This window comes from Neodiprion pinetum, chromosome 2, assembly GCF_021155775.2.
Source record: "Neodiprion pinetum isolate iyNeoPine1 chromosome 2, iyNeoPine1.2, whole genome shotgun sequence".
Lineage (NCBI taxonomy): Eukaryota > Metazoa > Arthropoda > Insecta > Hymenoptera > Diprionidae > Neodiprion > Neodiprion pinetum.
The window spans coordinates 38,816,813-38,840,596 of record NC_060233.1 but is presented as its reverse complement, the minus strand read 5'-3'; the positions used below and the strand labels follow the sequence as shown (position 1 = coordinate 38,840,596).

Genomic DNA, 23,784 nt, shown 5'->3' with positions numbered 1-23,784 from the left:
GAATCCTCGAATTCGTTTGTCTCGAGACTGGAGAAAAAAATCTCGTTTCGTTTATGACTTTTTCAATTCGGCCGGAGAATTCGGTTGATTTGTTGCGCTATATTCGGCGGCATATCTCCGCTGACAAGATTTTCCTTCGAATCACTTCTCGAAATGTAAAACATTTCACTATTTCAATAGAAAAGCGTGTTACGCCAGCGTTAGTCATCCGCGGGAATGTTCGCGGCTCGAAAGTGAAGGACATAAAGTATAGAAATCAGAAACGGCGTCGAAACGCATCGGTATGGGTGTCGAATTCGCCTGCATTATAAATGCTTCAGCCTCGCAGCGCTCTACCCGAGGGAATCCGCGGCTTGTCGCAGGTTTCAGGTATAGCCAGCCATCACTACTCCCACGGGATTACCCAGAGGCTACGTTAGAATAGATCAGTACGGTATAATTTACCGGCTCCGTGTACGCGAAGACCAAACAAATTGGCCCGCTTTACTCTCCGGAAGCGTTGAAAATCGAAAAAGCGTTTTTTTTTCCCTGTCAAATAACATACCGCGTGAGCAGCGCAGTTTCGAAGATTCTCCGACACTCCATACGCTGAAAACGTTACGTTATCTTTTTTTCTTCTTATTCCAGCTTCGGAATAGTCCGGGGTCGCAGGTATCGCGGAATGGGGTGAAATTCTATCCATGGGTTGAACCCGCGTCCGCGTCCGTGTTGTGGATTACAATAAAATTTGATATATTGCGACACTTACCGACCATCCTCCTAGGGCAAGGTTTACAAGGTTTGACTTTAAAGGCCTTATATGAGAGAAATAAATTGGAAAAGTTTGTTTCCAGCAAAGAAAAAAAAAAAAAAAGAAATGAAAAAAAAGGAAAGAAAAAAAAACTACGCGTATATAAAGCAGAGTCTAGTGGCTGCCTTGGCGCAAGGCGGCGGGGTCACGTAACTTTAGGTACCTAAGTACTTGTCCAGGATACACAGAGCGTGCAAGATATTATATACCTGTCTACAATGTACGTATATGTAACGTGTGGGTCGTACACCGTGATATCCTGTATCGCGCCACGCCAGAACGCCCTGGAGGGAAACGTTTACTTGCGCTTGAGTGAAAAAGTTGACTAAGTAGGTATACGTGAATTCACAATGTTTTTTACACCCCTGGCTTTGAACGAACAGTTTCAACGTTCTTACCCGACGAGCGTACGAAAACAAGTGATATTCAGTTCTGCTCGAAGGTTTCTTAGCAGGAAATAATCGGGTAGAAGAAAAAAAATTCATTTCCGTTTTTGTAGCATTTGTATCTCGAGAAATAGTTTAAAGGTGTTATTATTTATTAATTTAATAGTTTAAATCGACCCTCGCATTTTCGTTACAAAATTTGTAAACGCATGTACCTGAAAATAGCATTACTACTGCTACTTGCAATACCATCGGTTAAATTATGGTCATTGTAATATTTAGATTGAAAATCTCGGAATTTGATAGAGCGAACTGAAAGTTGAGTAGTCGAGACACTAGCTCGTTCTTTACATTGAATCTCACAGAAAATTGAATTAGGTTTTTTTCATAGCTTCGCCGAGTGAGCAATTACGCTGGGAGATTGCGATGTTGTGCAAAATACTAGACGCCTATCTTCAATAAAGCTTATTATACATTATAAAGTATAAAGAAGCGGCTTGGTAAATTTCCGAGTAGATGCTTATCAAGCTAGCCATCAACTCTTTTATTTTTCAAATCCCTCCAGCCGGGCTGTATAAATCTTTCCCTAATTATCTCGCCGAGTTAATTAACGTCCTTTGCCCGAGGCAGCCGGGTGTCGTCTGAAAGCTCCGCTACGTCTCTAGACCAAAGCCTTTGCATGCTGTTTTTTGCTCACCTATTATGCGTCGCGGTACCGTTTCTGTGACACAAAGCAGGTTGCGTCTTTTGGGGGGGCCGAAACCTTTGCCTTATAGACTTGAACCCACGCGGAAGATCCGTGAAAGCTCCATACCTTGAAATTGGTCCGCTATTACCAATCCAGCCTGGTAAACCGACTGCAGTTTTTTCTCTACCTTTCTCTTTTGTATTTATCCTTTTTACCGATCTCCTTTCCGAATTAGCGCTGCAGAAAATTTTGCAGGCAGTTCTAGGCGCGAGTAAAAGAACAGAATTCTTTGCTATCCGGGGCGTTAACAAAGAAAGCTCGTATCGCCGGGGCGTTGAACGAACGAACGAGCGAGTCTATCGTATGAATTCAAATCAGATGTGGACAATGGAAATCGGGCAGACGGGATGTTGAACGATCGGGCCGCCGCATTTGCGAGGGTTCCTTTTACCGGGACATAATTGAAATGGAACGGGAGCGATTGCATTTTTATCGCAATATCATAGACAGCGCGCGAAGACAGTGGAATTCGAGACATTCCGTCGATCAGCCGTCAGACGGTGAGCAAGAATTTAAGCGTCGTGGCCAAGGGTCGAAAATAATTAGCGCAACGACCGGCCGATATCGAAGATCAATTCGCAGCTCGGTCAGCACGCCGTTCCCGTGTTGCTGACACATTTCCATAATTCACTGGCCCTCCGAACGGCCCGGGCAGTGTTCGGGAATCCACTATGGAAGAGGGATCGGAGTCACGGTCGTTGGAGAGAGACGGAGTATCGCTCACCCCCGAGGGAAGCTTTCCGAACGTAGTCCGGGGTCAAACAACAATGCAAGATAGGGTGAGCGGTGTAATCCCGACATTGTCCATCCCGGTATTGTGCCTACGTTCAAGTTGTAACCACTAGAACCAACCACTCCGAACCCTTCAGCCTCTCCAGCGTCTCGAACATGTTCAACGTTTCGTACCTTTGACTCGAATTGCGGGTTCTCATCTTCGCGCCGCGTTCTTGGTCCTGCCAACCCAAATATCAGCTTCAATTTCTTTCAGGGTTATCGCATACAGGCGAAGAAGTGTCGGATTATCGGTTGCACAGTCTCTCGAAGATTCGAAACAAAAGAGTGTCGGATTACGAACGAGAAGTAACGATTCGTAAGCTGCTGGGACTAAAGGGAACCGAACGAAATTTCATTGAAACAATATCTCTTTAAGATGCGAGGAATAATTTTGTTATCCGTGAAAAAAATTTCACCGTTATCAGCAATATTCGAGCAATGACATTTTTCCGTTGTTTTCATCAGCGCCAAATACGTAACTTTGTTAATCGATTCTCTAAAAATCGCGTAGTTGTAGGTATGCAAAATTATGGTTACGTCCAAATTATTGAAATCGTGCTTCACCGGAAAACGTAAATTAACGTTGTTGAAATGTTAATAAACGCAACAATCGAACGCACCAGTATCCAAAGTTGACACGATAGCCAAACCGTCTTCAATGAAATTGTCAATATTTTATTTTTGGGCTCTATGCGAGGAAAAGGTTCCTTGAATGTAATTACAAAAAGCACGCGAGTTTCGTTCGGTTGGCGGTTTTACCTGTCGAGCATTTTCACCTACTTTACGTGGAAATCAGGGCTGAAATCCGACGCGGGATATTCAACTGGGCCCACCCTGCAGGGTTGAGTGTCGTTTCAAGTCGGTACCTCGAGCCTATGGCGTAGCGGATGTCGAGTATGTCTCGGTACACGCATACCTTCACATCCAGTGGATCCAGGGGAACCCCCTAAGTGTCCTAATTTAAAGCAAAGTACACCGTATTCCTTTATGAAGGCACTTCGTCTTTGCTTCTCTCGCACGGAAGCCGCCCTTTCAGCAAGATGACGCTGTAAAACGTTCCATACCGATGTAATTAAGCGAGGGCTCACAAGTTTGTCAAGTTTAACGCGTTTCTCCAACCTCTCCGGATGTCATCTTCAAAGGCTTTCCTTCCTTCCCGCCTATACCTTTTATATCTTCCGATATCACCGATCGTTTCTTTCCCCCCGGCGGCACGCGAACTTCAACCAAGTATTTCGTTCTTCTGCCGATTGTTCTCTGAACTCGGTTTCTCTGTTATTTCGTCGTAAATAATGGTATGAAAAACGGAGGTTCGGCGAATTCGCTAAGTTTCTTAGTTGCCAAACTATTCTTCCGTAGATTTTTCGGTAATTCGAGATGCCGAAGACATCATATTTGCGCACAGATAAAAAATTGAAAATCTAAAGCACGAAGTATCATGAAATTATTCAGAATTGGCATATCTGTATTGAATTCGAAAATTCGAATCGACGGATATCATTCCACTCTCACAACCGTGCAACGTGCGGGCAATCGACGTGTGTAATCAACGTTGCAAAATAATAACTCGCGTTCGACTCGGATAAAAACTCTGGCGAACACCCAACACAGGGTGGAAATTCAACGAGTCGGTGTTCGAGTCCGAGGCACGTTATCCTGCCGAATTACGAGCTCCCGGGTTTTCCGCTATAAAATGGGGATGGGATATTGAAGGGGTTTCAACGGCGTGGATGCCGCGATGGGATCGAAAGAAAGATCCTATTTGGGGAATATTATACGAGAAATCAGGAGCCCTCATCTCCGCCTCCGCGCCTCGCCAGCGAGTCCTTGGAGGAGCTTAGCGGGAGCAAAGGAAGGATCCTCCTCGTAGTGATTCAGGGGCGGTTTCCCCCGGATTCGTAACCCCTGCCTGATCGCCTCTCATCCCTTGATCGCCGTTTTCCTACCCGGGAATTCGCCAGCAGGGAAATTCCCGGCGCACGTTTTAATCTATGTGCAAAAAGTTTACGTACGCCAGGGCTCGATGCGTACGAAAATTATTAAATTTCCCTACTTTCTCGTCTGTTCACGTGCCGGAAGCGGCGTTGAATTTAAGCAGGCTCTACTTTTTCCGCTCGCGTTTCAGCCGTTACATTGAATTACAAGCAAAATATCGCGAACCTTCGCTGCGAACGCGAGATTGACTATTAAAAATTTTTCGATATCCCGCGAGTCGCGAAAAACCTGGAAAATTTTGATTTTATCGGTTACGGAATGTTTTTTACTCGTGAAAATAGAAACGAGCTCTCAACCCCGTCACGGCCGAAACGCTACCGCACTGTTTTTCGCATCCGGATAAGACCGGCGCGAGGGGGAAAAAACGCATTTTTCCCGACTAAAAATGCCATCAGCGAGTATCATTTTCCCCGGTTTGCCCTTTTACCCTTTTAACCTTTTTCACGAATCGTTACTCACCCGTGTTTCACGTGTATCGACATCCGCAGCTGGGTAAGAGGGATTTTGTACCGGTACCTGTGGGATTTGAACTACCGTTTCAACCGCGCAATGAGGAATACCGAAGGGCCGTTACAGATATATTGTCGTTGATCAGGCATCGTTAGCCGTCGATTTGTGTTTGCGGAAGCGACGAGCTGTGACACGAATCATCGTGTCGCGAATCCAAATCCCGCGATGGCGCTTCAAGCGAAAATACACGCGAGGATTGACGAATCGCGCGACGAGTTTGGGTAATTTAATTCTGGAAAACAACGCGACAAGGCAGCATTTTGATATATATTACTCTTTTTCCGTGGATTAAGGGATTACGTCCTCAGCACCGCGCAGAGACAGACAAACGGCTTGATGCAATTCTGCAACAGTAATTCGGGCCAAAGCTTCGTGCGATTTTGCTGGCGGGCTGAATTGCTCAAGTGCAGTGAGAACGGGGTTGGTTATAATTTAAACTCCGTTAAATCCGTTCACTTTTATTTTCAATTTTTGTCTCGTTTCCGTTCGTAACGCGGGGCTAAGTCTCGTATTATTCCAAGTTTTATCCGACGGTGATTTAAGTCGATATTCGTTAAACTCTGCAGGGATTTTAATACACCCAGGAACGGTCGAATTAAGGGATGAAAGAGAAAAACGCCGTTATATACGTAGGCACGTAAAATCGTACGAATCACGAGCTTTCGTTACAAATGATAATTTTGCTTAATTATATTACTTCCTTTGTTCCACGAACCCTCGGATATCATTAGCCTTTACACCGGGCATTTAATCATTCCTCGATTCACGGTCTCGACTAATTTCATTTCGAGCTTACACTTCGCTCCGCCATTGCGATAAAAGCTTAAACACATTTATACCGGATTACGAGTTCCGATATCAAACAAACGTCATATTTGGCGTGAAATTATTGCCGGAAAAGGGAAGATGAGATTCAACGGTGAAAACGAAATACATTTTGCGATCCTATCTTCTCATTTATACCAACGGAATATTCGTGGGCTTCGCATGAATCCGTAATATAATAATTATGCATATTGCAATCCTCTTTGCGTTGTGGCACAGAAACTGCAGGTGCGTAACATCTCTGACGTCAAGTCAAGTGCGGCAAGATAGATGGCAAAGTGAACGCGGAATGGTGGTGGCCGTTGTAGCCAACATTAGCCGAGAGCGTAGCAGTCCGACATATTGCTCAGCGAAACGTAGTTAATTATGACAAACAGAAACCGCCGAAGGGATTCGGGAGGCGTTTGGTACGGTGCACAGGAGCCGTAGATGCACAGACGACTGGTTCCAATTATACTTGCACTTCGTACGAAATTCGTCTGTGCTTCGGTGCTCCGCTGTTGCTGTAAAAGGAATAAAAAAAAAAAAAAAAAGAAAAATATTCGTTGGCGGATGGCGTGAAAAAAGTTTTTTAAAAATTTACTCACGGCGATGAAATGTATGCATTGTTTTTCCGCCGCCCATCAAAGTGATACATCCGTTTGGCTGAACGAATGTACAATTATTTGTCGGTGAGTCGTGCGTACCGCCTAAACCGGAAGCCATAATGTTGTAATAATATGTTGGAAAGTTATGGAATCGTTTTAAACTTTGAAGTTACTGCAATACATTAAAACGTGACTTGCTGCCTGTTTCGTATTAAAACTTTCATAAGCTGTTGCAGTCTCGCCCCCTTTTGTGTACCCTAAATAAAAGGTGAAATAAAACAGGTTGAGGGGTGGAGAAAAAAAAACTTGTCACCGTCTTTGCAAATAATATCTACCAATCGCGTTTCACCCTGTAACGCTCCGTGGAAATGCGAGGGGTTTAATCAAACCATATTTTTATCTCCTTTCACTTTCACTTTCATTTTGTCTTACTCTTCTTTTCTTTCTACGTATATAAATCCTTTTTCTCCAGCTGACAATAAAGGGTCACAAAAATAACTTCTCTATTCTATCTTGGTCTAATCTTTAACCCATAAAAAAGATCCTATTATCACATACGTCTTTCGGCAATAGGGTTTGCGAATTTACGTGATATGCGAAATTATTTTCAGGCCCTGCAGCGTCGGATTCTCAAAGGAAACGTCGATTTTGTTCTTTTTTTTTTTGTATTCTAGAATTTAATTAACGTTTCACTTTCTAGGCGCTTCCTAACAGTCGCTAGATAAAACGCGGGAGCAAAAAATAGCACGAGTGCTGAGGGGGTGATAAAATACAGCTCTGGCCTTCAGTAGGCAGAGTTTTTAATATCGTATCACTGAGCTACTGTTGACTTTTAGCATGCCGAAAATTTTTAATTCACTCGTTCTTTGAAGTAGGATTTTTAACTTCAGGTAACAGTTGTTACCCGGTAGAACAAAAAAAGCAGTCGGTATTATATTTTCGTGGGTGATAAAAAAACATCTGATCCCGAATGAATTTTGATGCAGAATTTTTTAATTTCACCTCAGAATGTCCTCAGACAATATTGGGCCACCCGTCTCTGCGACTTCATTATACGTACCTACCTACCTACCTACGGCTGAAACAAAAGCTCTTCGCGTTGAAAGCCTGCAGGATCTCGAGGACCCTCAGTTACGCACTGTTCTGAAAAATTTTCATACCATTTGGCCCGTTAAACGCTTCCTTCGATTTCAAACGTTCTGCATGGGAACACTTGATGATCAGATTGACTTTTTAATCGCATTTCTTGTCTCATCGATTCGTCATTCCCTTTCATTTCGGCAAGGTGTTTTCAAGTAAAACATTAACCCCTGTCAAGCTGCTGGTTAATAAGCTAGCAGAATCGCCTGAACGTACAGATTCCGTGGTTCGGAGAATTGGAACGGTCAGTCTGCGTCGTATTTACGGACCAATTACGGCTGTACGCGAGGAGGAAATTAATTAACTACACGTATTAATGGAAATTAGGTCCTCGTTTGCAAGCCGCGATCCCAAACACTTGGAGCAAACGTCATTCGTGCGTATCGAAATCACACGAATACCGCGTTAAGGATACGGCTAAAACGCGTCTATTTTTCGTTTTCTTATTTTTTTACTCCTCCAAGCGCATAGCGCCGGATCTTCCAGCAACGTCTTCTTCGCTCCCGTCTCTGATCCCGGCCCCTCGTCATTCCGGAGTGGAATTAATATCTCAAGGGTGCAGCGTACGCGGAAGCGCCCCTCAGGGGACGTGATTAAAACTTAACCCCAGCACCGAGGCCGGATGTCTTTTGGCTGGTGCCTCGGCCGTTACATTAGGGGGCGTATTTTCCGCATTGAACTAACTCGAGGATCATAATTAAGCATGTTTTAAAATATGCATTCGGTAGCCGCGATTCGGCAGAATTCGTAGTCCAGAAATCTCTATCGTTTTACCCGTACATTATTAAGTTATGTTTGTATAAACGAGTATAATCATTCGTGGCCTGAATTTTCATGCGTTGGCTAAAATTAACAGCTGTCTGATTGATGTACGCTGGAAAGCGGTAATTAACACTGAATTATAATAAGCGTGAAACATCGGGGAGAGCGATATTTCGTACACGGTATGTGTAAGTGTAAATTTAGATACGTAATAACTAAAACAGGACGACTTGATATTCAGGTTGACTAGAGCTGGAAAATTTAGCTGCGGAGTAAAATTATCGTTTAACCTAAAAATATCGCCGTATATATCCAGATTATATCTCAACCCTTTCTATAATCGCGTAAAAATTTCCTCTATCTCACCCTTCGTTAATCCGCCGCACGACGTTGTCAATTAAAAACAAATTGCGACGATAAAGAAAACATTTCAATAAAATTTTAATATACTTATTCTCCGTTATTGGAAGCTCGATAATTTTCTTCCTCGAAGCGGAATTAAAATGATTAAATTGTGTAATTCAATGTCCGTGCTATTCAACAGCCTCGGGATAAAATTCTCTCATGGATATTTGTAGGATTCTATTTCTGTCTCCAGTAACGTTTTTTGCACATTTTAATGGGATGCTGGGTAATAAAGAACTCGTGAATCCGGTGATCGAAACGGCAGTCGCGAATCGTATCGATTTTATGCATTATCCTGCAATCTTTGGCCTCAACGGAACGAAATACGCTCTTGTTCGCGATGGTATCTCGGCCGTTTTATAAGCTCGTGCCTCGCTTTCGAATAGAATCTAAACTAAAGCGAAACTCTTTGATCTCGCGGGTGGGAGAGAAGTTGCTACTGCCTTTTTTTTCCCCTTGGAATACATAATATACTTGGAAGACATACAAGGGGTGGTAGGACGTTGAAGAGAAATACGCGAAAATGAGACGAGGCAAAATTCCACGCGCATTAACAGCCTGCGAGAATCCTGCGAAATAAGAAGGACGAATATCGGCGGAAGCCGCACGGCAACGCTCGATGAAAATTATTCCTGCGAAATAATAGTGAAAATTTCATTGCAAGCTCACGTTTTCCGCCGGTTCGCTCCGGGCGAAGAAGCTCTACAATTAGTGCCCGCTCTATTCAGAAACTGTTACTCTTCCGGCATTATTTTATCCAATGGATATCGCTTATGGCCGATCAATGCGCCCGGGCAGGCGGTTTTACTACTTGCCCAGGACTACTTCCGCTCGGTCGTGATGCAATTAGGCGTGACCTGGAATACCTACCAGCTCCTCTCGCGAACCTCAATATCCGGCTTATCGACGCCACGCGACCCCACCGGCTATGAGAACTTGTTTTTCCAGACTTATTGCAAACATTTTCACCGGATATTGTTCATCCGATGTCGGCTGGTACCCGGTGTCTCTCCGTATTTGTCGAAAACTAGCTAAACTGCCCGAAGACTTCCGCCGGAAGCGTCCTTCGATTATTTTGCCCCGCCTTTCTGATGTTCGTGCGTCAAGGTGAGGTTAGGAAGCGCTCGAGACTGAAACATCTTCGCTAGTGAATTTGTTTGAACCAGCTTCGATGCGCGTACTTCTCACGTCAAAATCAACCTCCTGTCCAAATTTCAAGCGATTCGAAGCATTGCCCGCAGAGATACAGCCCGGAATGTCTCTAAATATGGAATAATGATAACAATTCAACATCGACGATCGAATTACAGAAACACTTTCTTGATATGCAATCGGCTGCGAAGAACACATTCAGTCTTTAAAATCACCTTCCACACTTTTTCCAATTTCTTAGACTAATATTTTGCTACCCCTTGCCTTTCCCTGAGTCATACCGGCGTCCGCTACTCCTTTTCATTTTCATTCTTACATACGTGGTTCGTAAAATGAATTTTATTCGAGGCTATTGGTGAAGGTGGATATACGTCCGAAGCGTAGGCGGGTATAGAGCGAAACGATCATATGGTTGAATTGAAAGTAAACGATATACCGCTGCCCGTAATCGACCCACGTTCCGTACACACACTTATTGTTATATCTCGTTCTCCTTCTTGCCTAGTGATACGCAGCAGCTTCGGTGTACGAAACCTTTTTACGTCTCGTCGCACGGGACTTTTTTCGCAATAACTTCAACGGAAGTACCGCAGTTTAACTTGATGGACAAGTTTTCTGTCTAAGGTATTTTTCAGCTCGTTGAAACGTTTGTTTTTCTCTTTGAAAATTTAGAATTTCTAGTCATCGAGTGCGTGACTCCACTTTTAACGTTCGTTTTTAGGAAATGTCCGTTCATTCGGTATTTATAGTGAATGTTAAATTCGTCGTCGTTCGTAATTTCAATCTCGAATTTCAGCAACTTGTTTGGTCAACTTTAAAAGTCTGATCAAGAATCAGTGAATTAACTTGTTCGAACCATTCCACGCAGAATGAATCTTCAATATTTCTGTTTATAAACTGCACGAGCACGTCGACATTAATCAACTGGAAAGCGATTACAGATGATTGATCAAATTTGATACGATATAAAATTCAGTAAAGCGTATCTAATCAAAAGCTGAAAAGTAATAATATGGTTTCAATAAATTCGTGAAAGATTCTTTCATCCGTTACAACTCAATTTCAGCCTATACACCCAATTCCTAAACTTTTTCTCGGTAAGTTTTCAAGCCTTAAACAAGGAGACACAATAAAACTCGAAGTACTCATTTCGCCCCACGGCTTCAAGTTATTGGAGTGTTAAAAAATCACTTTGCAATTGTCGTTGACACCGAGTATGGCGGCCGTTTGAACCGCGCCGTTTAAAACCGATTTCACAGATAAGAGGCCATTCGCAGGTCGCAAGACGCGTCATTTCCCTGCTCGATAATCGACAGCCGTAGAAATGAACGGTCAAAACAGTCATCTTTCCAGGATAAGTACGAGGCACGTTTGTAACCGTCCGTTCTGCTGCGGGTTCTTCACCGATATCCTTAACTCTCGAAGAATATGTGGCGTTGAAATATATTACGAACGCATCATATCGAGCACCGGTGTCACCCTTCGGCTCGTCTTACGGCGAGCCGCATAAAGTACGCCTCTTCGCGCAAATACATTCTCACATTACGCTTTTCGCACGTGTCACATTCCTAACCGCGGTTGACGCGCGGAAAGAACTTGCAGATGCCGAAGATTCTTCTCAGCTTCGCTGTCACAGCTCTTCCCTTTCCTTCTTCTCTATATCTTCCTCCGTCAGGATATTACATACTGTTACGCCAACGAGTAAGGGTCCGTGCCGTGGCGCACCTTGAGGAGATAATCTGACTTGGACGGCCTCTTCCTCTTCGGGAAATTGGGATGGACCAAAGTGGACCTGAGGTCCTGCACTAAGCTCGATCCGGTGAAACGAGTCCGTCGATGGTAAAAACGCGCTTTGGGATTCAGCTGAATATCGTCCCTCCCTATAATTAGGAAAGCCCCGAGGCGCCAGGATCGCGTTTTTCGAGAAGCACGGCCGCGCGGTCTTTTTTTCATTTTGTTTACCAGTTTTTGAGGGTAAAATCCGGCGGAACAACTTAGGGATTTTGGTGTGCTAATTTTCGGTTAAAAATACATGCAATGGATTTTCACGGAAGTAGATACGGGCGGATGAAAACCGCTTGAAAATTGAAGTCAGGAAAAATTTATCACACAGCCGAGGCGGTAGGTGGGAAATGATCGTTACTACGTTATTCGGTTGAAACGATTCCTGTTATATCCTCGTGAGTTTACGGGGTGAATTAACCCCAAGTAAATTTCAAAGTTCAATATGAGCCGAAACTCAAACTAACAAGTTGAACGAGCCACTTGGCTTCCAACGGGGAACTGTAACTGGATTACAGATATCGTGAGATACACTCACGATTCTTCCTTCCGAAAAGCTTCAAAGGCTCAGTGAGTCTGAGGAAAAAATCGCCGGCTAAAAACAACAGATGAACGAGTAATTCTTTCGCGAATATTTCCTCCACATGCGGATTGTACTTCACTCGAAAACGTTTTCTGCGAGCGTGAGAAATCGGTCATAAAGTTCTTCCGTGAGAGGAGTTTTGCTATTTGATTATTGCACAGGTGCAGGAGGTACAGGTGTAGGTATGGGTGTAAACAGAGGGAGCTTGCTCGAGGCCTGAAACTGAAATAGATATTGGCACAGAGGGCTTGGATATATATGGATGAGCTTTATATAGCTGTTCGACCAAATCAGAGCTTATCGCAGAACGATTGTCGCGAAAATATTGATCCTTGTCTCGGCCCGGTGGCTCTTGCGGTAACAGGGACTCATAGAGCCGAGAAGTCGCGGCTCTTTTTCACCTTCACAGACATACATTCACATTCTCCGACGAATCCTTATGTAGTCTCACGCGCGTATCCAGCAGCCTGCCCGGAAAATTACTTCGGACAAAAATACGTTCGGTGAATAATTTTTCCCTAACTTCGACTTTCTTTATTTTCAATTTATAAAATATACTTGAAACGAGGGCTTCGCAATTCGATTTTCAGTTGCGCACCGAGCTGCGTTCGCAGAGTTGGGACGGGTGAACTACACGTGGTTTGGTAGACGAGCACGGAGGGTGTTAAAATCATAGTCCAAATAATTGACGGGTATAATATGTATACTCGGCAGGAACGGTGCCCGATAATAATGCCGGGAATGAAGGAAGACAGGAGCGAGCAGAATTGGCATAATTAGTAATTAGTTCCCTCGCACGTTCGACGGGATTAATTTGATAAATTAGCCGCATTGTCAGACGCTTTCTTCGTCTTAACGCTGTTTATCGTTAGTCCGCGCTGAAGTGGCTCATCAATTGAATGGCTGCTCCCATGGGCTCGAAAATTATATCCCTTTTGACAAAGGAGAATTAAGCGCGTACTCCGGAAATTATTCGTTAAAGAAGAATTTTCAATTCTAGTTTCATTTTTCACTTTACACTAAATCCGATCAGACGTCGCAGGTTTCCGCGTTTTCCGAACACTGCTACAAAAGACAAAAAAAAAAACAAAAAAACAATTCAAGATCACTGTAGGTAAAAAATTCAGCTCAATTCCTCGATTCAACGTTAAACACCAGAGCGCGTCGCGTTGTTCCTATTAACTCTGCCTGATGTATAATTCACGGATAGGCTGTGTCACCGTCAAGGTACGTGAGTGACGTAACATAAAGGCCCGTCAGGTACCGAAAGGAATGGCGGAAGAAAAGGCGAGAAAAAACGAGCGGAGAGGTTTTTGCCCAGTGAGCAAGAAGCAAAAAGAAAAAAGAAAGCAATCACATGGGAAGAAGTAAAGAAAAAAGAAAATGCTGTATGATAATCCCACGGCACGTTTTATCACGCGGCAGCGCGAATGAATTTCTGTGTCGCACGTGTCAGTTCACCTTCTGAAATTTCAACGACTATCATACCTGTGCACGTATGTTAGCATGTACCGGTATGAGGCAATGCAGGAGGAACGACGATTGCCTGTACATGATGCATTCTGCAGACTGCAGATGAATGTACGAAATGCAAACGAAATGCTCGGGGCCTTATCGCTACTCGACGCGGGTTAAACCCTGCCGGGATAAAATTGGGCGTGCACCCCGAAACTCCCGATTTGCATAATCTAGGCTTTTAATTATTCCCCAAAATCCGGAGGTAAGCACGTACCTACGCAAAAAGCATTCGGCCGGGTCGCACCTGCTGCATTAATCAAGAGGTTTTTACAGTCATTGGAGGAATTAACGAATCCAGCCCTTAATGAAACTGAGATGTCATCTTCACGGAGCTTCTGCAGGCCGACGCTTTGTCGGTTGTTCAAAGTTTTGCGCGGAGTTTGACGAGCAAAGAAGAGGAGGAATAATACGTTCAACCTTCTTGTGTAAGGTTATAAAAATAACCCTGTCATATTTTTTCATTTGCAACTGCGAACGCTGAGCTCTATCATCGTTTCGTTTGCATTTTTCTACTCATTTCTTTCTCTTCTTTCACAACTTACTTTTCCGTTCCTCTCGTCAATTTGGTCCCACACCCAAATTAAGTCGGTCGAAAATGAGGCCTCATTTTTCGGATACAATATTGAGCTTTTCCACTGCCTTTTTCTCTACGAGCCTTTTTCGCCTCGCTTCCCCCTCTTCCCGGTCCTACAAAAAAACAGAAAAGAAAAGAAACTAAAACCTCAGCCTTAACCTCCGACGTAATTTATCTCAAGACCCGAGTCGACCGACCGAAAGGTAGTTATTCACCATCCATATTCCGCCTCCGCATTCTCAAGCTTTTACTCATTCCTGCTCCTCTGATACACCTACTGCATATTTCACCAACTCCCTGTACTTTGACAAGAAGATTATTTTCTCCCGATAGCTGTTGTACGCACCGTGTGTTTCAGACATGTGGCATTAGGAAAAAAATCAGTCATCAAACTCGAAAAGTGACGAACTCTACGCAGTAATCAGACCCGATTATTGTACACGGGGCGAAATTTTTCGACGTGAATAAATCAAGAATTGAAAAAAGAAGCTCTCCATTTTCTAAGAGTCACTGCACCTCGCTCGATTCTTGAGAAATGAACTAAAACGGAAAAATAAAATATCACGTGAAAAGTGGGGGGGGGGATGAAAAATTGCTAAAGACAAAAAGCCCCGTATATGGATAGATCTGGGAAGTCACCTTGGGCGAAGGAGAGTAGAAGGAAGGTAGCTACAGGATGTCGAATGGAGTGATCGATAGCTCTAGAGTCTTGAGGAGCAAACCTCGAGTTTACCGAGTTGAAAAGTTACCCCGATGGCGGCAGGGGTTCAAAGGGGGAGAAAACAATGCTCTTCCACGGTCTGAAAGGCAAGCTTGCGGATACAAGAGGGTACGGACGTAGGGCTGGCCGTAAAGCGACATCTTTTGTTCCGACTTCCCGCGACGTTTTGGTTGTGGTCACAGACGGCTAGTTGAGAATAACAATAAGCCGCCTAGTTTCTTCCACGCTTACTTCCGACGAGATCTCGGTATTCCTATGCCTAATTTCCAGCCACACTGGGCGGACATGAATAAAAGCTTTTGCAAATGCCGGCAATTCTCAGTCGAGCTCTTCACCGCGCCGGAGAGAGGATATTTTTCGCGAATCGTTGAGGCAACGTCCCTGGACCTGTTTCCAGGGTGATTATATGCTGAAAATTCGACTTAGTCCAACAGAGACACCTGAAATTCCACTCGCCGATAAGATCTCGTTCATTGGAATCTGCGTATCTGTATCGGGGTAACGACTTGTCAAGGGGTGAAAGGTCGACACGCCCTGCATGACGATACGAGGTAAGAGTGGACTGGTACTTACGCAATGCCTGTCTAATTCCAGAAAATTAGGGACAGTTCCAACAGCTCGCGTGTATGTTGCGCTGTGGAGAGAATTAGGGTTTGGGTGAATTAACCTCGCTCCCCCAGCTGTTGACTAATTTTCGCAATCTCTGCCTGTGGCATGTGACTCTAATGGAAGGTGAGAAATAATTATTCTAATTGCAAAACGACTCGTCAAAGAGGAATCTCAGGAAAACGGAGGTGCCGCTTCTCTGGAAATGACACATTCTGCAATCTGAATAATAATATGGTCGCTTCAAACGAGACGGGAAAACCATTCAGCTCTAGAGGGTGGAATATTTCTAGGTTTTCACGGAGGAATTCGGTGGGTCTACAGCGAATGTGCGATTTTCAAATAATCGGAAACGAGCGAAAATGATTTCTTACGTGGTAAAGAAATATCTATGCAATTCTATCAGAGCCACGAAAAAAAAAACACTCAACACATGAACGAGCTTGGGGTATTTTTTAATATAATAAATTCTTCAAAGGATAGCACAGCCGCTCTTTTTTAATCTCACAAACGTTTGTTCTTACAAAAAAGTTTATAACGCAGTAAACAATGACTCGAAAAATGCAACTTATACGGACAACAGTTTAATTAAAATAAACAGCGTATTTAGGTGGCCGCATTATTCAAAATCCAGTAATGATCAGCCCAACCAAGTCGATATTGAAAAATATATAAACAAACGCCGTCTGGCTGCTACAATATCGCCGTGAGTTTTTCTTCTCAATTTTACAGAGCTGGCCGAGTGGCTTTGACGATACCGCGATAATCAATTCGATTATATTCAACGCTCTCCGAACCGGAAGCGAAATCTAATTTCCCTGAATCCCTCCCTCCCCTCATATTGCTCCCCTTAAATAATCGTCGAGATTTTACTACACACTCCTGAGAAACGGGTACCTATTACCTAGCCAACTTCCCGCAACAATTCCGTTGCGTATAATTCGGTGTGACAGGTGCGCGGGACGCGTGGAACGTTTATACGATTGTTTATTCGACTGAGTAACGTGAAAGCCAGAGACAATAAGTCGAGTTACCGACGGCAGATTTTTCTCCACGTTATCGGAACAAACGCGCACTTGCAGGAAAGAGGGGACGCCATGGATACAAGAGAGATAATTACACTAGCGCTATAACGGATGTGTTTTTTACACAGCGATCATGCGTCCCCGGAGTTGCCGGCCGGAGGGTCGATGATCAATCAAAAGTTTAAGGCGAGAAGAAGGTAAATTTTACACGGGGTTAAATTGAAAATAAAAAATTCCAACAGGACGCGCTTGCAGGAGACGCGTTGAGGGATAGTGCAGGCATCTCGGCGATAAGATGCACCGTAAGTCGTTAAAGTAAAATTGCTTCACGCTCAAGCGCTCTTCACCACTTACCCTCTCTCTCTCTCTCTCTCATTCTCACTCTCTCACTCTGTCTGTCCTAAGAGTCGAATAGATAAGTTCTTTTAGAAGGAGATGCAAACGCTAGCGATACAGGCTTGTCTGCTCGCGAATCTCGGGACTCGTCGCAATCGTTTTCTCTCGTAATATTATACGCGCCGGTACCTGCAGCGTGTGAAATAATTAAGTATGGCATTTTTCAAAATCGATGGAAAAATTTTTCCAAAATCAAAGAGGTCATTCAAAAAACTTTTTTTTAACAATTCGGTTTGTGTAATAATCAAGGCGCTGCCGACTGATCGACACTGTCGAAGGAACTGAAAATATACGATCACAGCACTTGTTGTATGAAATAATAATTTTCTCATCGATCTCGAGAATGATTGGACATTTTTCGAAGGGTATGCTCGACAGTTTCTGGAGATTTTATAATTTTCAACGAACGTCAATTCCACTCCCATCCACAAAACTTTCAGTAGCATCGCATTATTCACGTACTCATTGTCGGATATTACGACTAAGAATCACCTTCAAGCCCTCCTGACCGAACACTTACCGAATCCTGGTAATTTCCCTTCCATGAAAAGTCTATTAGATTTCACCATCGTACTTGTATTCCGCTACATGAATAAACCAATCCAGGAGCTAACCCGGGACACTTACAAGTATATACTCCGACGTAGCGGAGGTATTCATTTAGCTTGTAATGGAAATGCGTGGGGCTTTTTGCGGATGCCGAATCCACGGATTCTACCGAAATTGCGGCTGCCGAGAGACAGTGACGAATCACGTCTCACGAGTGACACGTGCAGCCTGGAAAAGCCGCGTAGTTTATACGCATTTGTTTGGCAAATATATGTCCGGAGAAGCTCTCAGGTCCGTTCTGCGCCACGGCGAAAGATCGTAGCTCGACATTTTTTCCGCTTCTATGGAGAAGCCCCATCCATGTAAATATGATATTGTAAAGATGAAAATTGGCCATTTTGACAAATTCGCACAGCTGGAGGATTATCGCTGTAGCACTGATCGATGCAGCCGACGATATAACAGCGATTGACGTAAGTTTTCGTCGTATCAGAAAATTTTCTAACCACACATTTACGAATGCACGGTATCAGTGAATATCGCAGTCTCGTTTCGTTGGCACAACTGTTTCGATGAATTTTGCTGGCGCAGAATTCTAAGGCTACAGCATTATTATACACGCCGGGGGATTTCACTCGGAATTACAACCGCTAACTACAGTGGCAAAGTTTAATTATCGAATATGTCCTATCTGATGGTTTCGGGGACAGTTAAACTCAGTCCATTAGCGGGAGCGCAGTGACAGATATTGTCGAGATTTGGTAGAGTGGATTATATCAGTAATCAACCTGCAGAACTACCTACCGACAAGTTTCCGGTTTTCGCAGTTGCGAATTCTTGTTTTTTTAGTTTCTTTCTTCCGTTCTGGTAATTGAATTCGTTATGGATTTTGGCATTATTCGAACATTCCTTTTTTATTTGCCTGTTTTTTATTTTCTGTTTTTTTTTTTCTTCTCATTTTGTATTCTAATGAGGGGTGAAAAGAATTAAAAAATCTGCAATCAATGTTTGCTGATGTATCTGATTACTTCATATTACAGCTTCGGTTTGATTTTTCGCAGCATCAATTACCAACGTGTATTTCGATATGATTGCAACATTTATTCTTAAGTCCGGAGTTGAGGTTTTTTTTTTTTACCTAGACTGTAATACGGCGAAGTGTTTCCTCTGGAACTGAAAATTTTCTTCCGTTCATACAGTAACTACGATCGTTTTTCTCCATTTCATTGACCGGGCTTTCTGAAAACGAGCTGGAGCGAAATACATATAACCAGCTAGGCATATTAGACATATTATCTGCGAACTTCAAGAAAGCACGCACCGACCGTTAATGCAACATAAATAAAATCACCAGGCCATATATTAGCGGAAAGCGTAAGCGAATAACGAGACAAACGAAAAATAAACACTCGCGTAAAGAGAGTGCGAAAACTTACGAGACCTGCTCTTGCACCGAATCTCGCGAGTGAATGGGTGGTTAGATTACACACACACACACCTAGTCGGTGCGAAATGATTAACCGGATTTTGCACGTAACTGATTGAAATCAAAACTCCATTTACCGCCGCCTTATCACACAACCGAGATCGGAGCGTTTCCCTTACGGGAAAATTTTACCCCATTGCATTCGAGATGCTACGAGCCTGATTTTCAAACTCTTGTTACAAGTTTCGATGGGATCTACGCTTGAATATATATTTATTAATCAAGATAATCTCTCATTTACGTTATATCTAAATATCTTTTTCTTTTTCTCTGTTTCAGAAAAACGGCAGTTGATCAAGAGGAAGAGATACAGAGTAGTGAAAATACGAAACTTTATTATCATTAAATAAACGATCATTCGCTGTTAGCGTTGATTCGCTGTGATCAAATTATTCTACTGTTTAAGAATAGTGATTGGTTGGCTGTGTTTTCGCGTAGCCAAAGTTACGTGTATATGAGACAGGCAGTCGTGTAGCGATCGTATTTATTTACCGTAGGCGTCCTTCAATCGGGTGAAGTAAACACTGGTATCGATTACTCAAAATTTGGGATTCGAAGGTCACGTGACATGAGCGAATTATTGTTGACGATTCCCGAGCTCGAGCCGATCGTCAGTTCGACGCGTCGCGTCGCGATCGACGGACCGGATCGTTGCTGATAAGCATAAATCGGCGTTTATTCTTCAAATAAATAATGACTGGTGTGAATTGATCAACCGATCTCCGACGGAAAGAATAAAAATAGGCACGGCATGATCGGTCCGCGCTCATTTCGCCTCGGAAGTTTTGTGCAAAGTGTTAAACAAATCAGTGAACGTGCGTTATGAAAGCGTGATGTGAAAGTGGATAGTCGTGACTTGGAACAAAATCGAGGATACGAAAAGCATCGGATTTTTGTGAATGTGTGATTAAAGTAAAAAAAAGAAGAATAAAAACAAAATTTACCGCGGTAGTTCGCGAGAGGAGAAACTGCGTAATTTGATGCTCATGTCTCTCACCCGAGCTTCTGTTCGACGCTAACTGACTAACTACAACCACCAACAACACCAGCAACAACAACAACAAGAACCACAAGCTGATATCCGTCCTCTGAAACATGATGCTGCGACATCTTCTGAGCAATCTAACGTCGACGGAGGTCGTCATGCCGACGGAAAGCATGGTCTTTTCGTCCTCGGTGTCCCCCTTGTCCTCCTCCCTCTCGCCACCGGCTAGTGACTCGAGTATGACCGGGGACCTGGAAACAGTGTCGAGCACGACGCCGGCTTCACCGACTACCAGACCCGACTTACACGTCGACAATGCAACTGGGTACGGATACGTTGCTGAACACGATGAGCTCGACTACAGTAAGTGAGACAAGCGCAATATAAGATACGAAATAGTAAGTTGAACGAAAGCGAATTTGATGAAAACAGTGGTTCGATTTTCGTTTCTGTCTGTTGTACAAAAATCATTTTTAATGAAACGTTTTGCTTCGCGTAAATCGAGTCTCTGGATCAAGTGGAGACGATTCGAAGACTGATTCTATGTTCGGAAAAGCTTAATCATCGTGCTTAGTCAAGACGAAATCCGATAAATAATTTTAATTGGAACTGCCTAATTTTGCGTAAATTGTGTCGATAAATTAAGTTGAAATAGTCTCAGGACTCAAAAACTATCCAGGACAGCGTAATCGATCGTTCTTGGGTCGAAAAAATATCGTTGAATTGCCATTGAAATTTTGTGTACTTCTCTGATTGTCGTATCCTCGAAAAGTTTAGTAACCTTGAGAAGGGAAAGTACCTATATATTTTATTTAAGTAGAAAGATTGGAGACGTTGCTTTTTCAGCAAAATCGTACAAAAGCAGCCTGAACATCGTCGATGATTGAATAGAGGTAAAAAAAAGTTTATACCCCATGGTTATTAGCCACTTTTCTGTCGGTAGGTATACGTAAGATAGAAAACCCGTTAAAGCTAATAGAAGAGCAATGTCGGTTGGGTACATAAAGAGCTCGTAGCTAATACGGGAACCGGTGAACAGAAAGTGCCGACTGGGTTTATTTTTCTATAATATTCCCTGTAGAGATCAATTTTCTCACAGAGCTCGTATAATCGGCCGAAGAGAATAAAGAACCTCGCTGCAAAGCTGCAGTCGTCTCGATTCAACTCGCAACGAGTTGCACGTACGATGTGACTGATTAAAAAATCGGCCCGTATCGATCTTGGTTCGACTAACATTTTCTCTCTCTCTCTCCTCGTCAGACGAGAGAGAAAAAAAAAAATATCCCACACACACGCCTGTAATTTCTTTTCCAGCCAGCAATTTGGGAGAAAAGAGAAAAGCAAACAATTTGACTGTATTGTTGCCGAGGCGGGTTCGTGCTTTCAATCAGCCACTCATTGCCTTCGTTAGTCGATATTTGCGACGAGCTTTATAAAAGGCAGACTCGACCGGCGCCTACGAAATGTCTGAAGCTTTCGAACCACTCTCTTTCTCTCTCCCGAGTGAATCCTGCGAATATCATGATTAAATCTTAGCCGTCGATCCCTCCCGAATTCGGTTTTATTTTTGACTCTAGCAATTCGAAAGCTCTGGATCGACGTCAGCTAAAAACGAAAACAAAATCAAAAGTCAAACCGTGCCTACGTTGCTCGGATAAATTGAAGCGTATTCCTTCTTTTTCGAACCTAAAGCACACCGCTTCGTATCGACGCGTGACGCACCGCGAAGCGTTTGATGTGAAATTTTCAGAGTGGACTAAAATGCGATTGGCGGCGGAACGCCAAATTCTATATACCTGCGGTTTGATTCATAACGCAGGGGTATATTTTCAGAGCTCAAGTTCCCAATTTGAGCCTGCGTGAAACGCTAACACGCTATTAGTCCCGCGTCTCCGATTCAAACCCCCGAAACCAACAAGGGGAGTCTTTTAACATCTCTCCCTCCCGGATTTTCGCTCGACCAATCTTTGCCCGCGCGTTCTATTCTGCACGTTTGTCCATCGCTATCTCTCATTTTCTACTCCTCGATCACGGCCAGAGAACTTCAAAGAGAAAAGCTTAACCGATTTATCCACGCGCAGCCAGTGACCGAAACTTCCACTTGTGTCCCCGGTCGATCTGAAAGCAAACAGCTTGCTCTCTCTCTTCAAATTCTATTTATAGCTATTCGTTTATTTTTATCTTCCTTCGAGACTGGGACGCGATACAAGGGTCACGTTTTACGCTACTCAAAAGTTATCCTCCGAACATATAAAGCTACATTCGTTCCAATCGAAGGAATCAAGAATAAATCAACGATTCAAAAAGTAATCAGATTTCTTTACCTGCAACATTCCTATTCCGTTTGATATTCCAAAGTCAACTGTCAAAATAGAAAGAAAGTGCCACATTTTACGGCGCGGAAATAACAAAGATCTAGAAGAAAGTATACATCTAACGGTTCGTACATTTGTTTTTCACACGTGATTGCCAGTGCGGGTCTTTTTTCCTCGAATCTTGATTTTTCTTTTTTTTTTTTTGTCGTAAGCGTTGAAAAAAACTCGCGCGACATAGTATTTCACGTACCTAAATACGAAGTAAAGGTAAGAAAATCTCCTCGCTGATATCGGTGTAGGTACACGTTACGTATCTCAGGGGGAGGAATTAAGTGGTCCCTCCTGGGCGCGTTTCTTTCTCTTTTCCTCTTCTTACATTCCGTCCGGCTTTATCGGCCTCTGAATATATAACGGATTTCTTTGTTTCCGATGGGATTCATTGCTCCTCGAGACCATTGACCGTGTCAAATTTATGCCGTTTTTACTCCCTCGCACTCTCGCGTCGGCCTAACTCTTCTCCAGACCGTCCTTGTCTGACCACTCGCAGTCCTACTCCACTGGCATACTAACGCCGCCGGTCCCCCAGGCCGGTCGATAGCACTGGCTCTACTACTGCGGCCAGGGTCGAGTCGAATGTCTCTCGCTGCTAGACCCGGTCGGCCGAAACTCTGGCTCTACGAAGTTATTGACGGCTGAGAAAGGACTGATCGTAGATTTTTGGGACAAATTTTCGCATCAAAGCTCAAAGCAATCTTCAGAACAGTCAGTCACCCGTCTCTATTCTTCGGTCGCCGTGATAATTTTCACGTCAATATCGTTAAAAGAGTTGAACTTGTTTTAAAATCACTTCCGAATTCATACTTTACTGGCGCGGTTAAGCGGAATTATCAGAAATAAATTCTGGAGAATGTTTCTGAATTGGGGCTTGATTTCATTGAGTAACCTAGTTTGTTAGAGATGAAGAAGAACAGGAAGCAACAAAAAGCTCTCCGAAAGGTTTTTTACGTGCGTATTAAGATGTTCGTGGCCATATTCTTTTTTTTTATCTCTTATTAATTCTTGCAGACGAAAAAAATGAAAGTAACCCTGTAAATGGAGAAATGTTATTCAATGGTAATTCCGATACTTTAACAGAGCTGAATTTCGCAGAAAAATTGAATATTAATTTTG

At 43.3% G+C, this 23,784-nt stretch overlaps 1 protein-coding gene across 2 annotated transcripts in view; it reads left to right on the top strand.

Moving 5' to 3' along the window:
* LOC124213268 (uncharacterized) overlaps positions 1 to 23,784 on the top strand; it is a 108,036-nt gene that overhangs the window by 5,446 nt on the left and 78,806 nt on the right. For both annotated transcript variants that reach the window (XM_046614407.2, XM_046614406.2), the window contains exon 2: positions 19,594 to 20,662. In XM_046614407.2, coding sequence (XP_046470363.1) covers positions 20,410 to 20,662 — 253 coding nt within the window. In that variant the 5' untranslated portion in view covers positions 19,594 to 20,409. The remainder of the gene's footprint in view (positions 1 to 19,593; positions 20,663 to 23,784) is intronic.